Source organism: Schistocerca piceifrons, chromosome 2 (genome assembly GCF_021461385.2).
Source record: "Schistocerca piceifrons isolate TAMUIC-IGC-003096 chromosome 2, iqSchPice1.1, whole genome shotgun sequence".
Classification (NCBI taxonomy): domain Eukaryota; kingdom Metazoa; phylum Arthropoda; class Insecta; order Orthoptera; family Acrididae; genus Schistocerca; species Schistocerca piceifrons.
This window is the reverse complement of record NC_060139.1, coordinates 1,030,115,930-1,030,136,909: the sequence shown is the minus strand read 5'-3', so window position 1 is coordinate 1,030,136,909 and position 20,980 is coordinate 1,030,115,930. Positions and strand designations below refer to the sequence as shown.

The window sequence follows — 20,980 nt, the reverse complement described above, 5'->3', positions numbered from 1 at the left end:
GCCCAAAACAATTAGTAAAATTTTTTGTGGGGGCATGGGGGCTATGTAAGTAGGCTGTTTATGTTTTCTTATTGGCAACATTACGTAGCGCTCTGTATGAAAATCACTGGCTGTGCTGTGTTCAGTCTGTGGCTAGTTTGCATTGTTGTCTGCCATTGTAGCATTGTGCAGTTGGCTGTGAACAGCGCGTAGCGTTGCGCAGTTGGAGGTGAGCCGCCAGCAGTGGTGGATGTGGGGAGAGAAATGGCGGAGTTTTGAAATTTGTAAGAGTGGATGTCATGAACTGCTATGTATATTATGATTTTTCAACACTATTAAGGTAAATACATTGTTTGTTCTCTATTAAAATCTTTCATTTGCTAACTATGCCTATCAGTAGTTAGTGCCTTCTGTAGTTTGAATCTTTTATTTAGCTGGCAGTAGTGGCGCTCGCTGTATTGCGGTAGTTCGAGTAACGAAGATTTTTGTGAGGTAAGTGATTTGTGAAAGGTGTAGGTTAATGTTAGTCAGGGCCATTCTTTGTAGGGATTTTTGAAAGTCAGATTGCGTTGCGCTAAAAATATTGTGTGTCAGTTAAAGGACAGTCATGTATAATTTTTCTAAGGGGACGTTTCAATTTCAGTTAGTGAAAGTGTTAATAACAACTGAGATGGACTTCTGCAGACGGTCTGTAGGGATATCTTGGCGGGAAAGGATCAGAAATGAAGTCATCAGGAGGAAAATGGGTGTTACATGTTCGATTATTGAGTTTCTAGAACAAAAACAACTCATGTGGAATGGGCATACGAAAAGGATGTCAGAAGATAATGCCACAGCGGATCATGGAGGAGGAACCACCGGCCACCTTCCACAAGGATACAAGGAATTCACACATTTTAGAAGAAGAAATGCTCAAGAAAATTTGTGGACAGGTATGCAAAAATGGAGAACAAAAATTACATTTGATGTAACGTCCTGAGTTACAGGAAAATGTAAATACATTGTACAGCTGGTTAATAATAATAATCTGTACACATTGTGTCAAAGCATGCACGTCAATCCGAAGTTTCCACTTCCGTATAAATGGAGATCGTCAGCACACATGTGGTGTTTATAGCGGGACAGAACTGTCGACACGTTATTGTGATGCGTACGGCCAGAGGATAATCAGACTTAATACAAAACCTTGGGCATACTACAAGGACTTGTCTTCATTGCGGCTTTATAGGACCAGACCATATTTGACAACAAGTACAAACTGTTGTAAGCAAAATGTCGAAGTCAGCTACTTAGACGGCTGTGCTGATATATTAAAATGTGGTAGGCACCTGTTGTAGCTCACAGAAACTATTTTTGCACAAAAAATTGATTACTTTTTAGTAAATTATAACTAATCACGCCAAACATTTATCTTACCTGTCAGGTCAGCTGATGGGAAGACGCCGGCGTTGTTAATGAGGACGTCAACTCCCCCCAGGTTTTCTTTGATCCATTTGAAAGCTGACAGGATGCTTTCTTCACTGCTCACGTCGCCAGCGAGCGCATGTAGTTTACCAGGAGTATCCTTCAGTGCTAGTGCCTAAGGGAGAATACAGATCGGAAAGGTTTAATACGAAAAAAATTACTAGCAGCAACTGTGACGACTTCACACGAACATAATTCCGATATCATGGAGAATAAATAACCTGATGGTAACATCAACTTTCTGTGGATTGACAGTGAAACGTTTAATAACCTGTTTAGCGTTACTTCACCCTCACGTTGAAAAAGAAGACAAAAATATGCGAAAATTTATTCTCTTCTAGTTGGTTCCTTAATGACAGGACATTAAAATACCGTAACGTGGGAACACATACCCCACATCGTCCGTGGAAGAACCGGAGAAATTCGATTTCTTTTATTTCGTTCCACACCACTTGTCTCTCACTGTATGCGTAAAATATTTATTTTGTTCATAGCTTCTTGATGCGCAATATATGGCTGGGAAAGATGTGGTACCTCTACCGTTCTGGTACTTGTCAGTGCTAGTTTGCTTTTATACTTTATCGTAGTTTTCATAATAGTGGAAACTCACGATCCAGTGAGATTAATCGTAATAAAAAAATTTGCACTTAACATATGCAGCGAAATGTCAATACAATCAATGTTCGCCATATTATCAAGCTTTCTGTCAATCAAGGTTTCTCTCAAACACCTCAGAGACGACCTATGCTTGACAAACACCGTACACGGTCAAAAGATGGCAAACATAGTTACGTTTGACGAAATACTTCATCGTATACAGGGGCCTCAACGCTTGTAGGGAGGCAGGAGCGGCAGTTTCAAATGTGGCGCCGGCCCCTTGGGCCAGAGCTGTTATGAGCTGCCCAACACACCTTCCCACGCATGCGTCGTTTCAGCCCTCTCTGGTGCCAGCAGCCATAATCGAGGGTATATAAGCGGAAAATCGCGTCGTCTCGGCGCAGGCAATCATCGTGGGCCGCACCACCCCCTTCTTCCGCCTCCTGGATTTCTATCTCACCATCTACAGCCGCCCCATTGCCCTCACTCCCACCCTCAAGTACCTTGGCATCACCCTCGACCTTTCCTCGACCCCCATCTCCTCACAGTCCAAGCCAAGGCATGTAACCATCTCCATCTCCTCAAACTCCTCTCCGGTCGAATGTGTCGATTTCACCCTTCCACTATCCGCCCCAACCTGTTTTATGCCCACCCCGCTTGGATCTCCGCCCCCCCCCCCCCCCTCCCCAACTACAACAAATCCTTGAGAGCCACACACTCCACCTCACTTATCACATCTCCTATATGTCTCCCATAAACTGGGTCCTCCCCATCCTTTGGTTTCCCCCATCCTCTCCCACCCCAGCCCGCTGCCGCACTTGTACCACAGTGTCCTGCATGGTCTCCATCTTCGCACACTCCATACCCTCACCCAAGGCGGCTTCTGCTAACTCCTCCTCCCAGATAATGTCCTTGCGCCTTCCATCTACCCCTCCTACCAGATCTAATCCCTTCATCCCCTCTCCTCAGGGCTCCCTCTCCCTCCCTCTCCCACCTTCTCTTCTTCCTCCTTTACCCCTGCCACCCAACTTCTTTCTCTTTTCCAACACCCCTTGGGCTTCCGGCTCCTTTTCTACCCTCCCCTGCCCCCTCCTCCCCCTTTCTGGTTTCCACCTACTGTCTCTCTCCCCCCCCATTTGTTCCCCCCCTACCCTTCACCCTGTGGTAGGTCCCCCCCTGGGTGCAGTGATTTTTAATGTATTTGTTGTGGTGTCAGTGTTTCTCAGGTGCTGTGTGCACTGCTTCATCTCATCACCACCAACAGTGTCGCCATTCTTAGTCTTTTGTTTTCCCACTGTGGTGCTTCTTTGTTTTCGCTTCAATCTACAGTGACCATTCTCTGCAAATGTCTGTGGCTCTTATCTAAGTTTTTTAATATACCTTTTTATACTCATCTGTTTCTGTTATCGTTTATTCACCACTTTTTACCATTCTCTGTTATGCATTCTTTCCTCATGTGCTTATGTTTTTTTGTACCACTCTTGGTTGAAGAGCAGCGTATTGCGCCACTGCCAGCCCACCCCGAGAGTAGCGAACAGGCAGCAGCAGTGAAAAAAGCGACGAAGACGACAAGTCAGTGACACTGAGAAGAAAAAGCGAAAAGAGAAGAAACAAACACTGCAGCTGTAGGAGCAGCAGTACAAGCTGCTTAACCTACGTCATACCAAGGCAAAAAGCCTTATAGAGTCACGCTGGAGCCCCAGCAGTCAATAGCTTTTCTCCCGATGACGACGGTAGAGATAGCTATCGAAAAGTCGGTAATTTTACTCGAATTGAGACGGCTTGAAAACCAAAAATATTTTATTCAGTTTCTGCAGTGGTCTTAGCACAAGGCGACATGGGAAAGTCCCTTCGTACAGTAGACCGTCAAGAAGTGCAGCAACAGCCACGTTACCTTGACGTTGTCAGCCCTCCTAGCCAGTCCGACGACAGTGAGTCCATGCTTGAGCAGCGCCTGCACGATGGCGGCACCGATGCCCGCACTGGCGCCAGTAACCAGCGCGACTCGTCCCTTGTACTTCTCGATGCCCATGGTCCGCAACAGCAGTACTTGTGACAGTACTGTGGATGCCCGGTGTTTTTATGGCCTGCCTCACTGTCTCCCGGATCCCAAGATAACTTATCGCTCTTAATCGATAAGATATCAAGTTCCGGGTATCTCCTGCAACAAACGAGTTTAATTACACGTTACGTGTTGTTGAAAAGTGTCTAGAAAATGTGTCTTTGCTAGAACCACTGGTAGTGTGGAGCTCCGTTTCAATTCTACTGATAAATTTAATTTCATGACTAAACTTTTCAGAGTTTTTCTTTTCAGTGGTGTTAGCTAAATAAGTTGATAAGTTGCAGGCACGATGGTAGTTTTATCTACTTTAAGGTATAAGTGGTTGCAGATAAACTGTGGAACAAAACGGTCACTATAGAAACACAACACATCAGAAAAACCACACCATGTGGTAAAACGGTATGAATTCGTAATTTATGTGTTTTTTCAGATATTGGTAATTACGATTTAAAAACTAATAGCTACATGTATACAAATAGCAACGAACACTCTTTATCTTTAACAGATCAAAAATAAAAGCCCACTGAAGATGCTGCAACTGCAGTAAAACATGTTTGGGTTAAGAAACAAAATTGTGTTTTGCTAAAGGCGGCCCTTATCGAAAAACATACGTACTGTTAAAGCAAACACGGAAGAGCTTCAACCCCAAGATGATTATATGTTTATATTTGAGAAAAGGTATGTGGTAATAGTTATCGATCGAAAGCAAACTGAATCGCAGCAAAGCCAACAAGTTGTTCTTTCCCTGTGTAAATAGTTAAACAATAAGATTCAAAAGATCCTGGATTTGAGTGATTCGAGTGCTCTATAAAAACACAAAGTTAAAATCGGAAATTTATTGTGAGTTTTATTGTGTAGTAAATTCATTTGTTTTTCGGTTCCTGCTGCTGAGCAATGTTTCCTCGTTATGCTTGGGGCAGATGAGCATGATTAAGGAACAAATAGCAACATACTCACTTGATAATAAACCACTGGCTGTTTGCATATTTAAAACTGGCTGCGAGCGTTTTCAATTTTGCTCTGGAGCAGAGCTGTTGAGAGTAAAGATCTATTTTAGGCTAAAAACTGTTTAGTAGCTTGATAAAATGTTATTTCGTTGACGATAGAATACTGCAACCATGTACTACAAAAGAGAAACATACTTATATGGAACTATTTGACAAGACGTGCTTAAACACAATAATGTGTTTTTTGGTAATCGTAGAACTATTATTGTCTGCTCTTTACAAATGTAATGAAAAATATTCAGTCTATCAAAAGCAATCGTAACGTAAGGTCGAAGGCCTCACTCGTAGCTTTTCCCGGTGTTGTCATCGAATGTTAACCGATTGGTGAGGTGAAGTTAAAATTTATGCGAATCGAACAAGAAACGCAAACTTACGATGAATAAAATTACGTTTACAGTGTTCGACAATGCAAAAATCAATATCTAAAAACACAATTTGTAAATAAGAATAACAAAAAAAACACAAATTGTTAAACTCAAAGTAATCGTAAAAAATGTACATCTAAAATAAAAATGAATAACTATAGCCTCATATCACAAAAAAGAAAACAATCAAAGTTCCCCGTCAAGCAATGAAAGGCTTACTCTTGGTCAAAATAATTACCTTTCAAGGAACGAAAGAGTTACGTCAAAATGTCATTAGCTTCGTTTATTGCGTAGAAAAGTCTTGCCACAGTCTGACATAGTTTTGACGCATTGAGGCTGTATAGCATAAGTATCTATGGAGGTAAAAATAAGGGGCGATGACTGTACATGGTTTGAAGCTGGTGTCGCCATGATACATGCCCCAAAACGTTAGCAGACTATTGTTTACATAGAGATTGTTTACGACTGCTTTTTGTTTGTAATGTGCACATGATAGTTCTTTTAAACACTAAATATTGCTGTGTTCACACAAATAACATAGTGTCATTGAGGCATTTTCAAATGTTATTTTTGGTCTTAAATGCGTATTTGATCCTGTAATACGACATATTTGCCATTGTAAATGTAACTTTAATTTTTAGTTATACATTGCAAATAACTAAGAATAGAAGCAAGTGATTTGAGAAGGCTGCTTTCGTAATCCATTTAAATCCTCTTTTACTGTATATGCGTTGATAGCTAATGACATTATAACTACGAAAACAATGTTTGTTTGCTTACAGGTACTATAATCTGTTCATCATAAGAATAAACCTGATGTAAACGTTACGCCATGTATTCTTCCGTGTTGCTTGAATCTCATTGGATTTCGTTTCACGTGGAGCCGAAGCCAAGCTGTGACCAGTACAGTCATGTACGATCATAGGGATACGTTTTATGCTGTGTTACACGCACATAGACTGACCGATAATGCGGGACAAAAGTTTTACCGGCGCATTAAACCTGTAATGATGTGAGCAGTTGGTTCAGATGTAAAAAGAGACAAGCAAAGAAACAATATAGCTTCGAATGTCATTTAATTTTTAAAGAGACCGAAATAATATTCGGAGAAGCTTCAGCACTACCGCGTGCTTCTTAGGTGACCAGACGGAAAGCATGAAATGCATTCGTTCTCACCTGACATAGTATTCTAATTACAAACAAGAGCAATGAAAATTTCTAACTTAAACACAGGGTAATTTTTCTGAGCGAGTTGTGTGTAACAGTCAGGTCTGGTTATATCTTAGGTCCTTCCTTATACATTTTAGTTCTGGAAGTGTCACCTGGTACGTTGATAACGAGTCGATCAACAACAGAATCCTCAAAGTCAACCAGGCGCCGCATTTTCTCTTCTTCTTTTGTGACGAGCCGTTCTACATCCAGCCAGCGTTCGACAGTGACAAGTGAAAAAGCTGCGTGCGTTATTTCCAGTAGGTCTGGCAGTATAACAGTCTTGTTACTTCTCTGGCCAAATCCCGCGGCTTGGCTCCAGATCAGTTCTGTTGGGCTCATACACTTGTGGTGCAGTAACAACTGTAAAAATGCACCATTTGTATGATGTGCTCGATGCTGTGAAAATGGTTGTTTTTAATGTTTCTACGATACGTATCTACCTCTGTGGTATAAAACGATGGACATAGTCCACATAAAGAGATCTTGGTTTTTCATTTTTGCCTTAAAAATTAAATTGTTATGTTTTCTTAATTTAAGCAACTTTTATGAACAGTCTTTCATACAACATCGATAATTAAGAATTTGTATTTGAAATGAATACAGGTATTTCGAGTCAAATATGTAATTAGAAAAAAGAAGACGTGCATTATTCATAAAAATTATGATGAGTTTTATAATTACGAGATGTAGGTGTTTCAAATTAAACGAAAAAAAAGAATGGTACTGGCAAAATGTGATCCATCGAATCGGTAATTGTATTTGGTTGACATTCCGCTACACTTCCGACTGCACTACTCTTCCAAAATGGGTTTATAAGTCAACTGTATTATATATAGTCGCTGCGAAAACTTCAAAGCCGATTGTCCCCGTAAAATTATGAAAAACATTAAGACCAGCCTGTTTCTCGGCACGATATTCCACACACGTGTTTCACTACGGAACGGAAAGCAGCCTCAGCCATTTTCATTCTGCACGTGAACAGCGCGGCAATCAGAGCACAACGGTGCAGAGGTTGTGACTGTACACAATTTTTGAAATAAAAACTACGTAGCTAAACCTTGATTAACAAAAATGTTGATGACTGCCAATACATTTGAATATCTTAAAGGTTCATTTAACGCAACTTAGTAATAATAAACCTAATACATAAGTAGGACCTACTTCCAAGGGAGTAGGAACACCAGTGTACGTGTGGTACGGCTTCTGACCACTCACCGCATTTGTGTTTGTTTACTTCAGGTTATTCTTATGATGAATGGATTTATAATTGTTAGCCGTTACATTTACAACTTTCAGTTCACATGTCCAGCATGCTTATGCTCAAGTTTGCAAAAAACTTACCTAGGCTCTTTTTGTTAGCCCATAAATTCGTACAGCGAGGAAAGAAGTAAGCACAGCATGCCATATGACGTGTGAATGTCAGGAAAGTGAAAGATCATTGAAATGTCAAAGAAACAGAACAATATGGAGGTATATCTCCACGCAGAAATGAGTCCTTGTTATATCTGGCTATCACTGAGTCAGTGTCATGGTAGTTTACGACTCTTCTCGCTTCGAAATGTGACCTGCAGATTGGTTGGTTAATAATAGCGAAAGAGATAAATTCATTTCTGAAGGCGTGTTCGAGCAATTAGCAATTCAATGCCTTTCACAAGTTATTATGGTATCGTTCATTCATCTTTCATACAGGAGATGAAATTTGGTATGATGTGTTTCTCAAATACTGTCATGTACATGGGTGTGCATAGTAAGAAATATGAAAGGTACACAGGAATAAGAATCAAGGTCCATAAAAATTTAAAATTTAGTTTATAATGTTATCTTATAGAGGAACAGAACTACTATAATGCGGCAAGGTTTGTTTTTTGGTAAGAGCGATCAAGGTGCTCAAAAATCTGTGCTAAAGTTTTGATGTACTCAAGAAGAATGACCAGGGACCACTCGGTGTTAAGCAGAACGATCAAGATCTTTTTTCTACTTAGAACTTTTTCTTCTCATATTCTGTCACCTCCTAATGCTGCAGCTTCGTGTTACTGGATTTCCAACAATACTTGCCAGCCACTCACAGATTGTAAACGAAGTTCAAATTGTTACGTTGTTTAGTAACAAAGTAAAGACCAATACAAAATTTCGCCATATTGTTTGTCCACATTAGACTAGAAAACTAATTTTTCTCCATTACGTTGAGCAGGAACACTCATGTGTTACTGTTACAAAGATTGTGCATAAAGTTAATGCTCAAATGAAATGAGGGCATCAGAAACGTCGGAGAATGAAGATGAACATTCCTGTTCTGTGCTGAATACAAGGAATAGGAGAAGGGGGGGGGGTATTACTGAGTCTTCAAAAAAATTACGGGCCATGATCACGTTATATGTGACGAACGTTAAGTGCTTACTATGGCAATGTTTTCTGAATGTACAATTATAAAAAGAGATAGATTAACGAAGGAATGCAATCAATAGCTTCGTATGATACTCAAAACTCATCTGACTGGTCTTATCAGTGTAAATCCTGTGACGCGAGGAAGACCAAAGTAAAGTGCAGATGAAGAGGCATGTCATGATTTTTCCTGTATCTGTAAGGTGCCTACTAATAGAGGTGGACAAATACGTGATGTTCAGATGTGTCAACCAGCATTCATGACATTGCATTGCATCACCAACAGACGTCTTATTACTCTTAGAATGGTATTGGCTACTACAGGAAAATCACATGTGGAGACCAGATGAAAACATAACAGTAGGCCAAACACACTTAATGGAGAAACCATATCTAGAGCGCATCAACATACACAGCGACTGAGAGGCTGCAAATGTCATTATAGCATTCATGACAGCAAGCGGTTTTATTTACCAGAAGAACTTAATGTTCAAGTGTTTCACCTGGTGTATTCAAAGAAAATTCCTCCAAATCCTATGTCATACGAATAATATCGACTGATTTTTCGCGACGAACTACAACAGAAGTTTCGTGTAATTCAGAAGTGACAAATGTTCAGTGTGTGACAAGTTTACAACAGACTGTTCTGACTTGATTTATAGATTAACAACTAGAAAGACGCAACTGATATACAACCTTTGAATAAGCAGAAGCAACATCTAAAGTCTTGAAATGAACTACATAAGAGGATAGCAGAAAGTTTTTACGAATTTAAACGCTTAAGTCCATAAAATCTGTGATGAAGAAAGCAATCTGTTTGGATTACCAGGAGAATCTTTCGCTTCCTAATATTTCAACCAAAGAAGCTGATTGTTGCAGACGGGTATCATTTTATTCATTCAACAGTCATTTGCTTTTTTTTTGGTAAATCTGCGAAAAGGATTATCAGAACGAGTAGTACACCCTCAAAACGACCCAATCTATCATTTTGGTCATATAACTTTCATGACTTGCAACAGCCAGAACACCTGAATGTGATGTTTTGAGGCAACTGAGACGGTGGAAGTTGGCTTCAAGTTTTTGACGGCCTCATAAACCCCCTTATTTTTACCTCCATGCATACATCTTACGAAATATTATGAAATTCGCGTCACCTCTGGCATTGGTCATAGAGCAATGTCGGCCAGAGATTACGTAACGACACAGAGAAACCGTAGGCACAGAAAATGAATCCTTGCTAATATAGACATGACCCGCTTGTCACTAAAGAGTAATATAAAATTAAGTACGGCCATTGTGAAATCGCACTCATTCGTAGATTCTGGAGGAATACAGTCGTCTTAATAAAATGGTATCTGTATTACTCACAGTAATAAAAGTGATTATTTGTTGATAGTCTGTAAAAACGCAGTGATTACGTGATTAAATGAGAAAGCGAGTACCGCTTTCGTATTACATACCTCGCATTTCAGAGAGTATGAATAATTATAAGAAGACACGGCCATTAATTTGAACTGAAAATAAATTCAGAAATAATATCATGTTATCGAATTACATCCTATTTGTCATAGCAATTACATGAGCGTGACGAACAAAAAATCCGGTGCGTTATCCATTTATTACAAAAAATTAATTTTTGTGGTAATATTTGACAGAGTTAAATTTCTGATTAGCCGTGTGCCAACAGATATGGCAATCGAATGTAAAATCAGTTCTTTCGCAAGTGAGTATATGAAGATTTGGGTGGTTGGGTTGTTTTGGAGAAGGAGACCAGACAGCGAGGTCATCGATCTCATCGGATTAGGGAAGGACGGGGAAGGAAGTCGGCCGTGCCCTTTGAAAGGAACCATCCCGGCATTTGCCCGGATCGAGTTAGGGAAATCACGGAAAACCTAAATCAGGATGGTCGGGCGCGGCATTGAACCGTCGTCCTTCCGATATAAAGATTTGACTATACAATGCAGTTACCTATTTTTTTTTTTTTTTCATCAGTCTACTGACTGGTTTGATGCGGCCCGCCACGAATTCCTTTCCTGTGCTAACCTCTTCATCTCAGAGTAGCACTTTCAACCTACGTCCTCAATTATTTGCTTGACGTATTCCAATCTCTGTCTTCCTCTACAGTTTTTGCCCTCTACAGCTCCCTCTAGTACCATGGGAGTCATTCCCTCATGTCTTAGCAGATGTCCTATCATCCTATCCCTTCTCTTTATCAGTGTTTTCCACATATTCCTTTCCTCTCCGATTCTGCGTAGAACCTCCTCATTCCTTACCTTATCAGTCCACCTAATTTTCAACATTCGTCTATAGCACCACATCTCAAATGCTTCGATTCTCTTCTGTTCCGCTTTTCCCACAGTCCATGTTTCACTACCATACAATGCTGTACTCCAGACGTACATCCTCAGAAATTTCTTCCTCAAATTAAGGCCGGTATTTGATATTAGTAGACTTCTCTTGGCCAGAAATGCCTTTTTTGCCATAGCGAGTCTGCTTTTGATGTCCTCCTTGCTCCGTCCGTCATTGGTTATTTTACTGCCTAGGTAGCAGAATTCCTTCATTGACTTCGTGACCATCAATCCTGATGTTAAGTTTCTTGCTGTTCTCATTTCTACTACTTCTCATTACCTTCGTCTTTCTCCGATTTACTCTCAAAGCATACTGTGTACTCATTAGACTGTTCATTCCGTTCAGCAGATCATTTAATTCTTCTTCACTTTCACTCAGGATAGCAATGTCATCAGCGAATCGCATCATTGATATCCTTTCACCTTGTATTTTAATTCCACTCCTGAACCTTTCTTTTATTTCCATCATTGCTTCCTCGATGTACAGATTGAAGAGTAGGGGCGAAAGGCTACAGCCTTGTCTTACCCCCTTCTTAATACGAGCACTTCGTTCTTGATCGTCCACTCTTATTATTCCCTCTTGGTTGTTGTACATATTTTATATGACCCGTCTCTCCCTATAGCTTACCCCTACTTTTTTCAGAATCTCGAACAGCTTGCACCATTTTATATTGTCGAACGTTTTTTCCAGGTCGACAAATCCTATGAAAGTGTCTTGATTTTTCTTTAGCCTTGCTTCCATTATTAGCCGTAACTTCAGAATTGCCTCTCTCGTCCCTTTACTTTTCCTAAAGCCAAACTGATCGTCACCTAGCGCATTCTCAACTTTCTTTTCCATTCTTCTGTATATTATTCTAGTAAGCAGCTTCAATGCATGAGCTGTTAAGCTGATTCTGCGATAATTCTCGCACCTTTCAGCTCTTGGCGCCTTCGGAATTGTGTGGATGATGCTTTTCCGAAAGTCAGATGGTATATCGCCAGACTCATATATTCTACACACCAACGTGAATAGTCGTTTTGTTGCCACTTCCCCTAATGATTTTAGAAATTCTGATGGAATGTTATCTATCCCTTCTGCCTTATTTGACCGTAAGTCCTCCAAAGCTCTTTTACATTCCGATTCTAATACTGGATCCCCCATCTCTTCTAAATCGACTCCTGTTTCTTCTTCTCACACATCAGACAAATCTTCACCCTCATAGAGGCTTTCAATGTATCCTTTCCACCTATCTGCTCTCTCCTCTGCTCGTGGTCGTGCGGTAGCGTTCTCGCTTCCCACCCCAGGGTTCCCGGGTTCGATTCCCGGCGGGGTCAGGGATTTTCTCTGCCTCGTGATGACTGGTTGTTGTGTGATGTCCTTAGGTTAGTTAGGTTTAAGTAGTTCTAAGTTCTAGGGGACTGATGACCATAGATGTTAACTCCCATTGTGCTCAGAGCCGTTTGAACCATTTTTTTGCTCTCTCCTCTGCATTTAACAGTTGAATTACCGTTGCACTCTTAATGTTACCACCGTTGCTTTTAATGTCACCAAAGGTTGTTTTGACTTTCCTGTATGCTGAGTCTGTCCTTCCGACAATCATATCTTTTTCGATGTCTTCACATTTTTCCTGCAGCCATTTCGTCTTAGCTTCCCTGCACTTCCTATTTATTTCATTCCTCAGCGACTTGTATTTCTGTATTCCTGATTTTCCCGGAACATGTTTGTACTTCCTCCTTTCATCAATCAACTGAAGTATTTCTTCTGTTACCCATGGTTTCTTCGCAGCTACCTTCTTTGTACCTATGTTTTCCTTCCCAACTTCCGTGATGGCCCTTTTTAGAGATGTCCATTCCTCTTCAACTGTACTGCCTACTGCGCTATTCCTTACTGCTGTATCTATAGCGTTAGAGAACTTTAAACGTATCTCGTCATTCCTTAGTACTTCCGTATCCCACTTCTTTGCGTATTGATTCTTCCTGACTAATGTCTTGAACTTCAGCCTACTCTTCATCACTACTAATTGTGATCAGAGTCTATATCTGCTCCTGGGTACGCCTTACAATCCAGTATCTGATTTCGGAATCTCTGTCTGACCATGATGTAATCTAATTGAAATCTTCCCGTATCTCCCGGCCTTTTCCAAGTATACCTCCTCCTCTTGTGATTCTTGAACAGGGTATTCGCTATTACTAGCTGAAACTTGTTACAGAACTCAATTAGTCTTTCTCCTCTTTCATTCCTTGTCCCAAGCCCATATTCTCCTGTGACCTTTTCTTCTACTCCTTCCCCTACAACTGCATTCCAGTCGCCCATGACTATTAGATTTTCGTCCCCCTTTACATACTGCGTTACCCTTTCAATATCCTCATACACTTTCTCTATCTGTTCATCTTCAGCTTGCGACGTCGGCATGTACATCTGAACTATCGTTGTCGGTGTTGGTCTGCTGTCGATTCTGATTAGAACCACCTGGTCACTGAACTGTTCACAGTAACACACCCTCTGCCCTACCTTCCTATTCATAACGAATCCTACACCTGTTATACCATTTTCTGCTGCTGTTGATATTACCCGATACTCATCTGACCAGAAATCCTTGTCTTCCTTCCACTTCACTTCACTGACCATTACTATATCTAGATTGAGCCTTTGCATTTCCCTTTTCAGATTTTCTAGTTCCCCTACCACGTTCAAGCTTCTGACATTCCACGCCCCGACTCGTAGAACGTTATCCTTTCGTTGATTATTCAATCTTTTTCTCATGGTAACCTCCCCCTTGGCAGTCCCCTCCCGGAGATCCGAATGGGGGAGTATTCCGGAATCTTTTGCCAATAGAGAGATCATGACACTTCTTCAAATACAAGCCACATGTCCTGTGGATACACGTTACGTGTCTTTAATGCAGTGGTTTTCATTGCCTTCTGCATCCTTATGTCGTTGATCATTGCTGATTCTTCCGCCTTTAGGGGCAATTTCCCACCCCTAGGACAAGAGAGTGCCCTGAACCTCTATCCGCTCCTCCGCCCTCTTTGACAAGGCTGTTGGCAGAATGAGACTGACTTCTTATGCCGGAAGTCTTCGGCCGCCAATGCTGATTATTTATCAAAATTTAGGCAGTTGCGGGGATCACTAGTAGTGATAATGAATTTTTTCTTGTAAAAAAGTAATTGTTATATTATTTAACTAATTTTGTACTCTCTACATGAAATCTGTGGTGTAAATAAGTTCTTTTTTCTTTCAATATACCTTTTCAAAGTTAACACTGGTTTCCTCAACCTATTCAATCATTTTTAGCTGAGTCGTCATTGTGTCCTACTCTCTCAGGCGCAATGGCCACCCGGGTATTTCTCAGATTGCTGATTATTTAGGTGCTATCCTTTGGTCCAACGAGAATGAAAAATAAATCAGGAAGCTAGGAGTATAGTTAGATTGTACAAGCGATGATTCTGAAGTTTCTACATCGATTGCAACTTCGGTAAAAAAAAATTGCCAAACCTTAGGTTGGCCTTTATGATCGCTCTTCGACTGCTAGAACTGTCTTTTGTGCATGGGCGGGGAGTGATAGTAACCGTTGTAATCGCCGGGTACAGTTACAGATAGATGCATTTTTTTACAGTCTTGGTATAAACTTTTTCTATAACTCCATGAACTCCAGAACCAGCCAGTATTTAGATAAAGTCAATATCTCACCCTCCTGTGGTTTCAATGGAGAAGTACCTGCAGCATCAAAACCAGTGAAATTAATTATCCATGTTTCGGCAGGAAGATCGTTTTCGGCGTTAAAGAGAAACAAAACATTTCGAAATATACAGTTGCGAAGCAGACTTTCGCACATTATTTTGTCATCCACTGGAATCGATTGCTAAAGTTCGTAAAACAGTGTCATTCCACGACTCTGTGACTGAAGTTTCCGACCAGACCAGAAGGATCGCGGAACTAATCTGAAATATAAATATAATTGTGAGTAGAGAAACTTATAATATCATCCTTATTCGTGTTGATAACATAAATGATATCGCTCAGTGTTAACGAGATTGGGCTTTGTACTTTAACAGATGTCATACGACATTATTCAGTCTAATGTTAACACGTGACACGACGCAATAACGGATAACCGTAAACAATAACATAATAATAAAAGTCAAAATAATAATAATAACAATACAGTTATTAATATTTGGATAATAGTAAACAATAGTAACAATGACAATAATAGCAATTACAACAATACTGTTCTTTCAAAAACATTTAAAAAGCGATTACAGTTACGAATTACTCACTAACCGCCACTACTTCTGTATGAGTCAGATCTGTTGTTGCAGATTACAAAGAAACATTTTATCAGTGACTGAAACGATGCCCGATCTCTTTAAGGACTGCCTTACAGATTCCCGGATCCTGAGATAGTTTATCAGTATTAATCGATAAGGTATCGAGTTCCGGTTGCCCCTGGAAAATACGCACGTTTGTTGGTGAAAAGTGTCTAGAAATGCCTCTTCGCTTGAACAACAGGCTCCTTCCTAGAGATAAATTTAATTACACGGTTAAGCCGTCAGAAATCAATTGATAAGCGGTACACTGCGCAGTACCCGTAAACTATGTTGGTGAGTAACAGTTTCATTTATCTTCTAAATGAGTCAGGAGGAACTTCAGATACACTCAAAGGCACAAACAACAACGCACTACGGAGGAATTACCTGAATGGTACGGAAATCGCTAAGGTGATGCACATGTACAGAAAAACAAATAATTACAATTTCAGAAAAATTGGACGATTTATTCAGGAGAAAGAGCTTTACAAACTGAGGAAGCCAGTAACTTGTTGGTCCGCTTCTGGCCCTCATGCAATCATTATTCGGCTTGGGATTGATTGATAGAGTTGTTGTTGTCCTCCTGAGGTATATTGTGCCAAATTCTGTCCAATTAACGCGTTAGCTCGTCAGAATCTTAAGATCGTTGGAGAGCCCTGCTCATAATACATAATCCAAACGTTCTCATTCAGGGAGAGATGTGGTGACTTGCGGGCCAAGGTAGGATTTGGCAAGCACGAAGACAAGCATAAGAGACTGTCGCCGTGTTCGTGCGGGCATTATCGTGCCTGAAATTTAAGCCCAGGATGTCTTGCCATTAAGGGCAACAAACGGGGCTTAGAATATCGTCGACGTACCTCTGTGCTATAAGGGTGGGGGAATGACACCCAAAGGAGTCCTGCTATGAAAAGAAGTGAGACCGTAGAGCATCACTCCTGGTTGCCGAGCCGTACGACTGGCGACAGTTAAGTTGGTAACCCACCATTGTCTATGGAGCCTCCAGAGACGTCTTCGGTCTGAAATCTCTTTCACTAGAGTGCAATTTGTCTTCGCTGATGAGTCTTGCTTCGAACTGAGCCCCGGTCTGCATACGTCCTGAATAGTTTTGGGTTACCAACCTGGGTGTCGCCCGCCATATGGTCCAACAATCAGAAGAGTTGGTCTGCGGTGTCATTTCTTTTCATAGCAGGACCTCTTTGGTTGTCATCTGCGTCACCCGTGCAGTACAGAGGTACGTCGACGATTTTCTACGCCCCATTTTGTCGCTCTTTAGGTCAAGACATCCTGGTGCTACATTTCAGCACGATAATGTCCGCCCGCACACGGCGAGAGTTTCCACCTCTCGTCTTCGTGCTTGTCAAACTCAATTTTGGCCAGCAACGTCGCCAGACCTTTCTCCAGTTGAGAACGTTTCGAACGTTATGGGCAGGGAGCTCCAACCATCTCGGGATTTTGCCGATCTAAAGAGCCAATTGGACAGGATTTGGCACCGTATTCCTCAGGAGGACATCCAGCAACTCTCGTCAATCAATGCCAGCCTGAATAATTGCTTGCATAAAGGCCAGTGGCGGACCAACGCGTTATTGAACCGCTCGGTTTGTGAAGCTTTTTCTCTTGAACAAATCACCCAATTTTTCTGAAATTGTTATCATTTGTTGGTCTGTACATGCACATCACATCTGCCGATTTCCGTCCCATTCACATAATTCCTTCGTGGTGCGTCCTTTTTTTCTTAGAATGTGTTAAAAAGAAACCGTTTATCAGTGATGCAAAACATGCAAATGTAAGTATTGTTAGAGAATTACAGAGAATAAACAAATAGTATAGTCGAGTTATGAAACAAAAACACAACTGATTCATTAGAATTTCGTACATTATGCTTTACATGTAACAAAAATAAAGCAGATATTGCTGTGGACTTCCACACCACATTGTTTTTAAGAGACATAGTCATAAGGTTTTATTTTTCATCTCGAAAAATGGTTAAATAATTTTTTGTTTGTTTTCAGGTACATGTTAGCAGCCTTGTCACAATTTCAAATTCTCGCTTTAAAGTATCAAAGAACGCCGTTAGAGGGGCCAAAATAAAGTGACTCAAACCACTAATAAAATGAAGTACGTCGACATTTCGTTTTCTACATTTACAGCGAAACAATGTAGCAATAATCAGTGCCACGTTGGTGGAAGTGCTGGCAACAATGGACGATCATGAAACACAACGGTCTGTTGGTGCAGATGTTTACAGAGAATCGAACAAGCCTGACGACGAAAAACGATGTGGTAGACCATCTCTCCGCATAGGACTGGGAATCACAAGAGATATGGAGACTGGTGTTGGAATAACCGTGCTTATCAGACGAGGTGATAGTGGAAAAAGTGAAAATTAACTATGGCTGCTTTTTTAACACCTTGTACTACATTTTGAAAATGTCAACGGTATTTTTGAAAGAAATTGCCGTCCTTTGAGTGTAATTTACTATCCATTTATTTCACACAATCAGGATTTCGGCTTTATGAATGGCCATAAAGCGCGAGTGCACGTTGAAATGTCACAAAATAACTGTCATGGCTGCATGACATGTCGTCATATACATAATTACACACGGTCCAGTCATATTAATGTGTAACGTACAATAACCACACACAGACCGCAGGTGGCAGCACTAGCAGTGGAGAGTATACAGAGCGTGTCCAGCGTTCACAGAAAACAGTATAGTCGTTGTCGTACAGTGCAAACGGGACGATTTATCTGACGTCCAAAAGGGCATGATTATTGGCTTGTGGGCTAAGTGTAGAAGCATTTTAGAAACGGCAAAATTTATAAACTGTCCGCGTGTCACCGTGGTTAAAGTACCGAGTGGTTATAATTAAACTTTCCCTATTTAACACGTTATAACACGGATACTGATTCAATTGAAACACTTTTAATGCGCTGCTACGGTACATGATACCATTACGTACCAGTACCATTACTGCTACAAAAGGAGCTCAACATGGCGCCCATTAGTGTCCAGAAGAGTCTGAAAGCGCAGGATTGCACTCTGCACAGCAGATCAAAGCATGTCTGTAGGTATGCTGACTACCTCTCTTGACATGCTGCGCTTCAGATCAGCACCTGTGTGAATGTTCCCCTGGTAAATCCTGTCCGTCAGGTAGCCCCACAATCAGGAATCACAGGGAGTGAGATCAGGTGATCGTGCCGGCCAAGCATTTGGAAACGATCGGCCGATAATTCGATCGTTTCCAAGCGTGTTTCGGAGAAGCAGGTGAACTTCATGAGCGATGTGCGGTGGAGCCCCAACCTGCATGAAAAATGTTGAGTTCAATGCGTCTCTCTCCCGTAGGGCCGGTATAACATGTTGGTGAAGCATATCGCAGTAACGCTGGCCAGTCAAACTGCATGTCTTTGGTCCTGTTCAAAAAATAATGGGCCAATGATGAACGTAGCCGTAAAACCACACCATACGGTGACACGTTCACCATACAGAGGAACTTCATGCACAGTGACTGGAGGTGAAGATCCTCACACTTGGCAATTCTGTGTGTTCACCTCACCCATCAGAGAAAAATGAGCTTCGTCTACCCATAGGATGGTCTAGAGCAGTCAATTTCAATCCTTGCAAGAAAGTGCAGAACGAAGTCAACACGTCGTTGTGCGTCCTGTGGTGCAAGCTGCTGTACGATACGCATCTTGTGCAGATTTCATTTGAGAATGGTTCGAAGCACCTTCCGTACAGTGGACCACAGGATGTTCAACTGTCGCTACACAGCACGTGCACTGCCTGACGGTCGGGGATTGCGCGCAGCGCTGTCTGCCATAGCGACAGCGATGTCACAACCACCTGTAGTGCAGCCTCTTCCCTGAGCGACGCCCAGTTATCCAGTTGATTCCAACTTCTTCATCATGCTCAGCACAGCAGACGGAGAAAGAGGACCCTTCCGTAATCCTTTAAGCTGGCGATATTCTCGAAGTAAAGCTGCAATATTACTGTTGTTTAGATAATAGAGCTTCACCAATAATGGCCAGCTCCTTTTGTCCAAGCTCATCTTGACACATCGGCAAGTGCCCTCCATCTGGTCAGGCGTGTGAGTCTATGAATCATGAAGACTTATCACGGCACCTGGTGGCCGTAGTTGGAACTGGACGGTGGCGCTGTGACGCATGGAAATCATGCAACTCATACTCTGGATATTAATGCTACCAAGTTTGGTACTCGTGTGGTAATTAGTTTTCGTGTTACAACGCGTTAAACAGGGAAATTTAATTATAACCGCACGGTATATCGTGTATGGCAAAATGGCGTTTCCAAAACTGGCTCCAAGGCAACTGTGGTGCGCCATGGACTGTCAGGGGTGACCGACGGCTGCGGAGTTGTGAACGGACAACTGCTGAGCAACTGGCCACGCAGACGAACCAAGGGATTACCAACAGTGCCTCCCTGACGATCGTTCAGCGAACGTTGCTGCGTATGGTCCTCCGCAGCCATCGACTGGTTCATGCAATCAATAGGGCTGGAGTTTCCACGCCAGTACCGCAAACAGGACGCCCGCTGAGTGATGACAGGTGGCCTTTCCAGAGGAATCACGTTTTATGCTCCATCGGACAGATGGTCGTTGGCAGGCGTGCAACGCCGGAAAGCAAACAAGGAGGGAGTGTCATGGACTGGGGAATGATTTAGTGGCATTCCCTGGGTGATTTGTCATCCTGGAAAACGTGATGATCAACACAAGTGACCTAGTAGATAGTGTCGGAAGTTCCATGAGGCTTTTAGCGGATGATGCTGTAGTATACAGAGAAGTTGCAGCATTAGAAAATTGTAGCGAAATGCAGGAAGATCTGCGGCGGATAGGCACTTGGTGCAGGGAGTGGCAACTGACCCTTAACATAGACAAATGTAATGTATTGCGAATACATAGAAAGAAGGATCCTTTATTGTATGATTATATGATAGCGGAACAAACACTGGTAGCAGTTACTTCTGTAAAATATCTGGGAGTATGCGTGCGGAACGATTTGAAGTGGAATGATCATATAAAATTAATTGTTGGTAAGGCGGGTACCAGGTTGAGATTCATTGGGAGAGTGCTTAGAAAATGTAGTCCATCAACAAAGGAGGTGGCTTACAAAACACTCGTTCGACCTATACTTGAGTATTGCTCATCAGTGTGGGATCCGTACCAGATCGGTCTGACGGAGGAGATAGAGAAGATCCAAAGAAGAGCGGCGCGTTTCGTCACAGGGTTATTTGGTAACCGTGATAGCGTTACGGAGAT

At 41.6% G+C, this 20,980-nt stretch overlaps 1 protein-coding gene across 1 annotated transcript in view; it reads right to left on the bottom strand.

Moving 5' to 3' along the window:
• Nucleotides 1-20,980, bottom strand: part of LOC124777177 (dehydrogenase/reductase SDR family member 11-like) — a 128,173-nt gene that overhangs the window by 91,706 nt on the left and 15,487 nt on the right. Inside the window, exons 2-3 of the mRNA XM_047252488.1 lie at nt 3,935-4,201; nt 1,396-1,558 (exon numbers count right to left, since the gene is read on the bottom strand). Of these exons, the coding sequence (XP_047108444.1) occupies nt 1,396-1,558; nt 3,935-4,072 (301 nt within the window). The 5' untranslated portion in view covers nt 4,073-4,201. The remainder of the gene's footprint in view (nt 1-1,395; nt 1,559-3,934; nt 4,202-20,980) is intronic.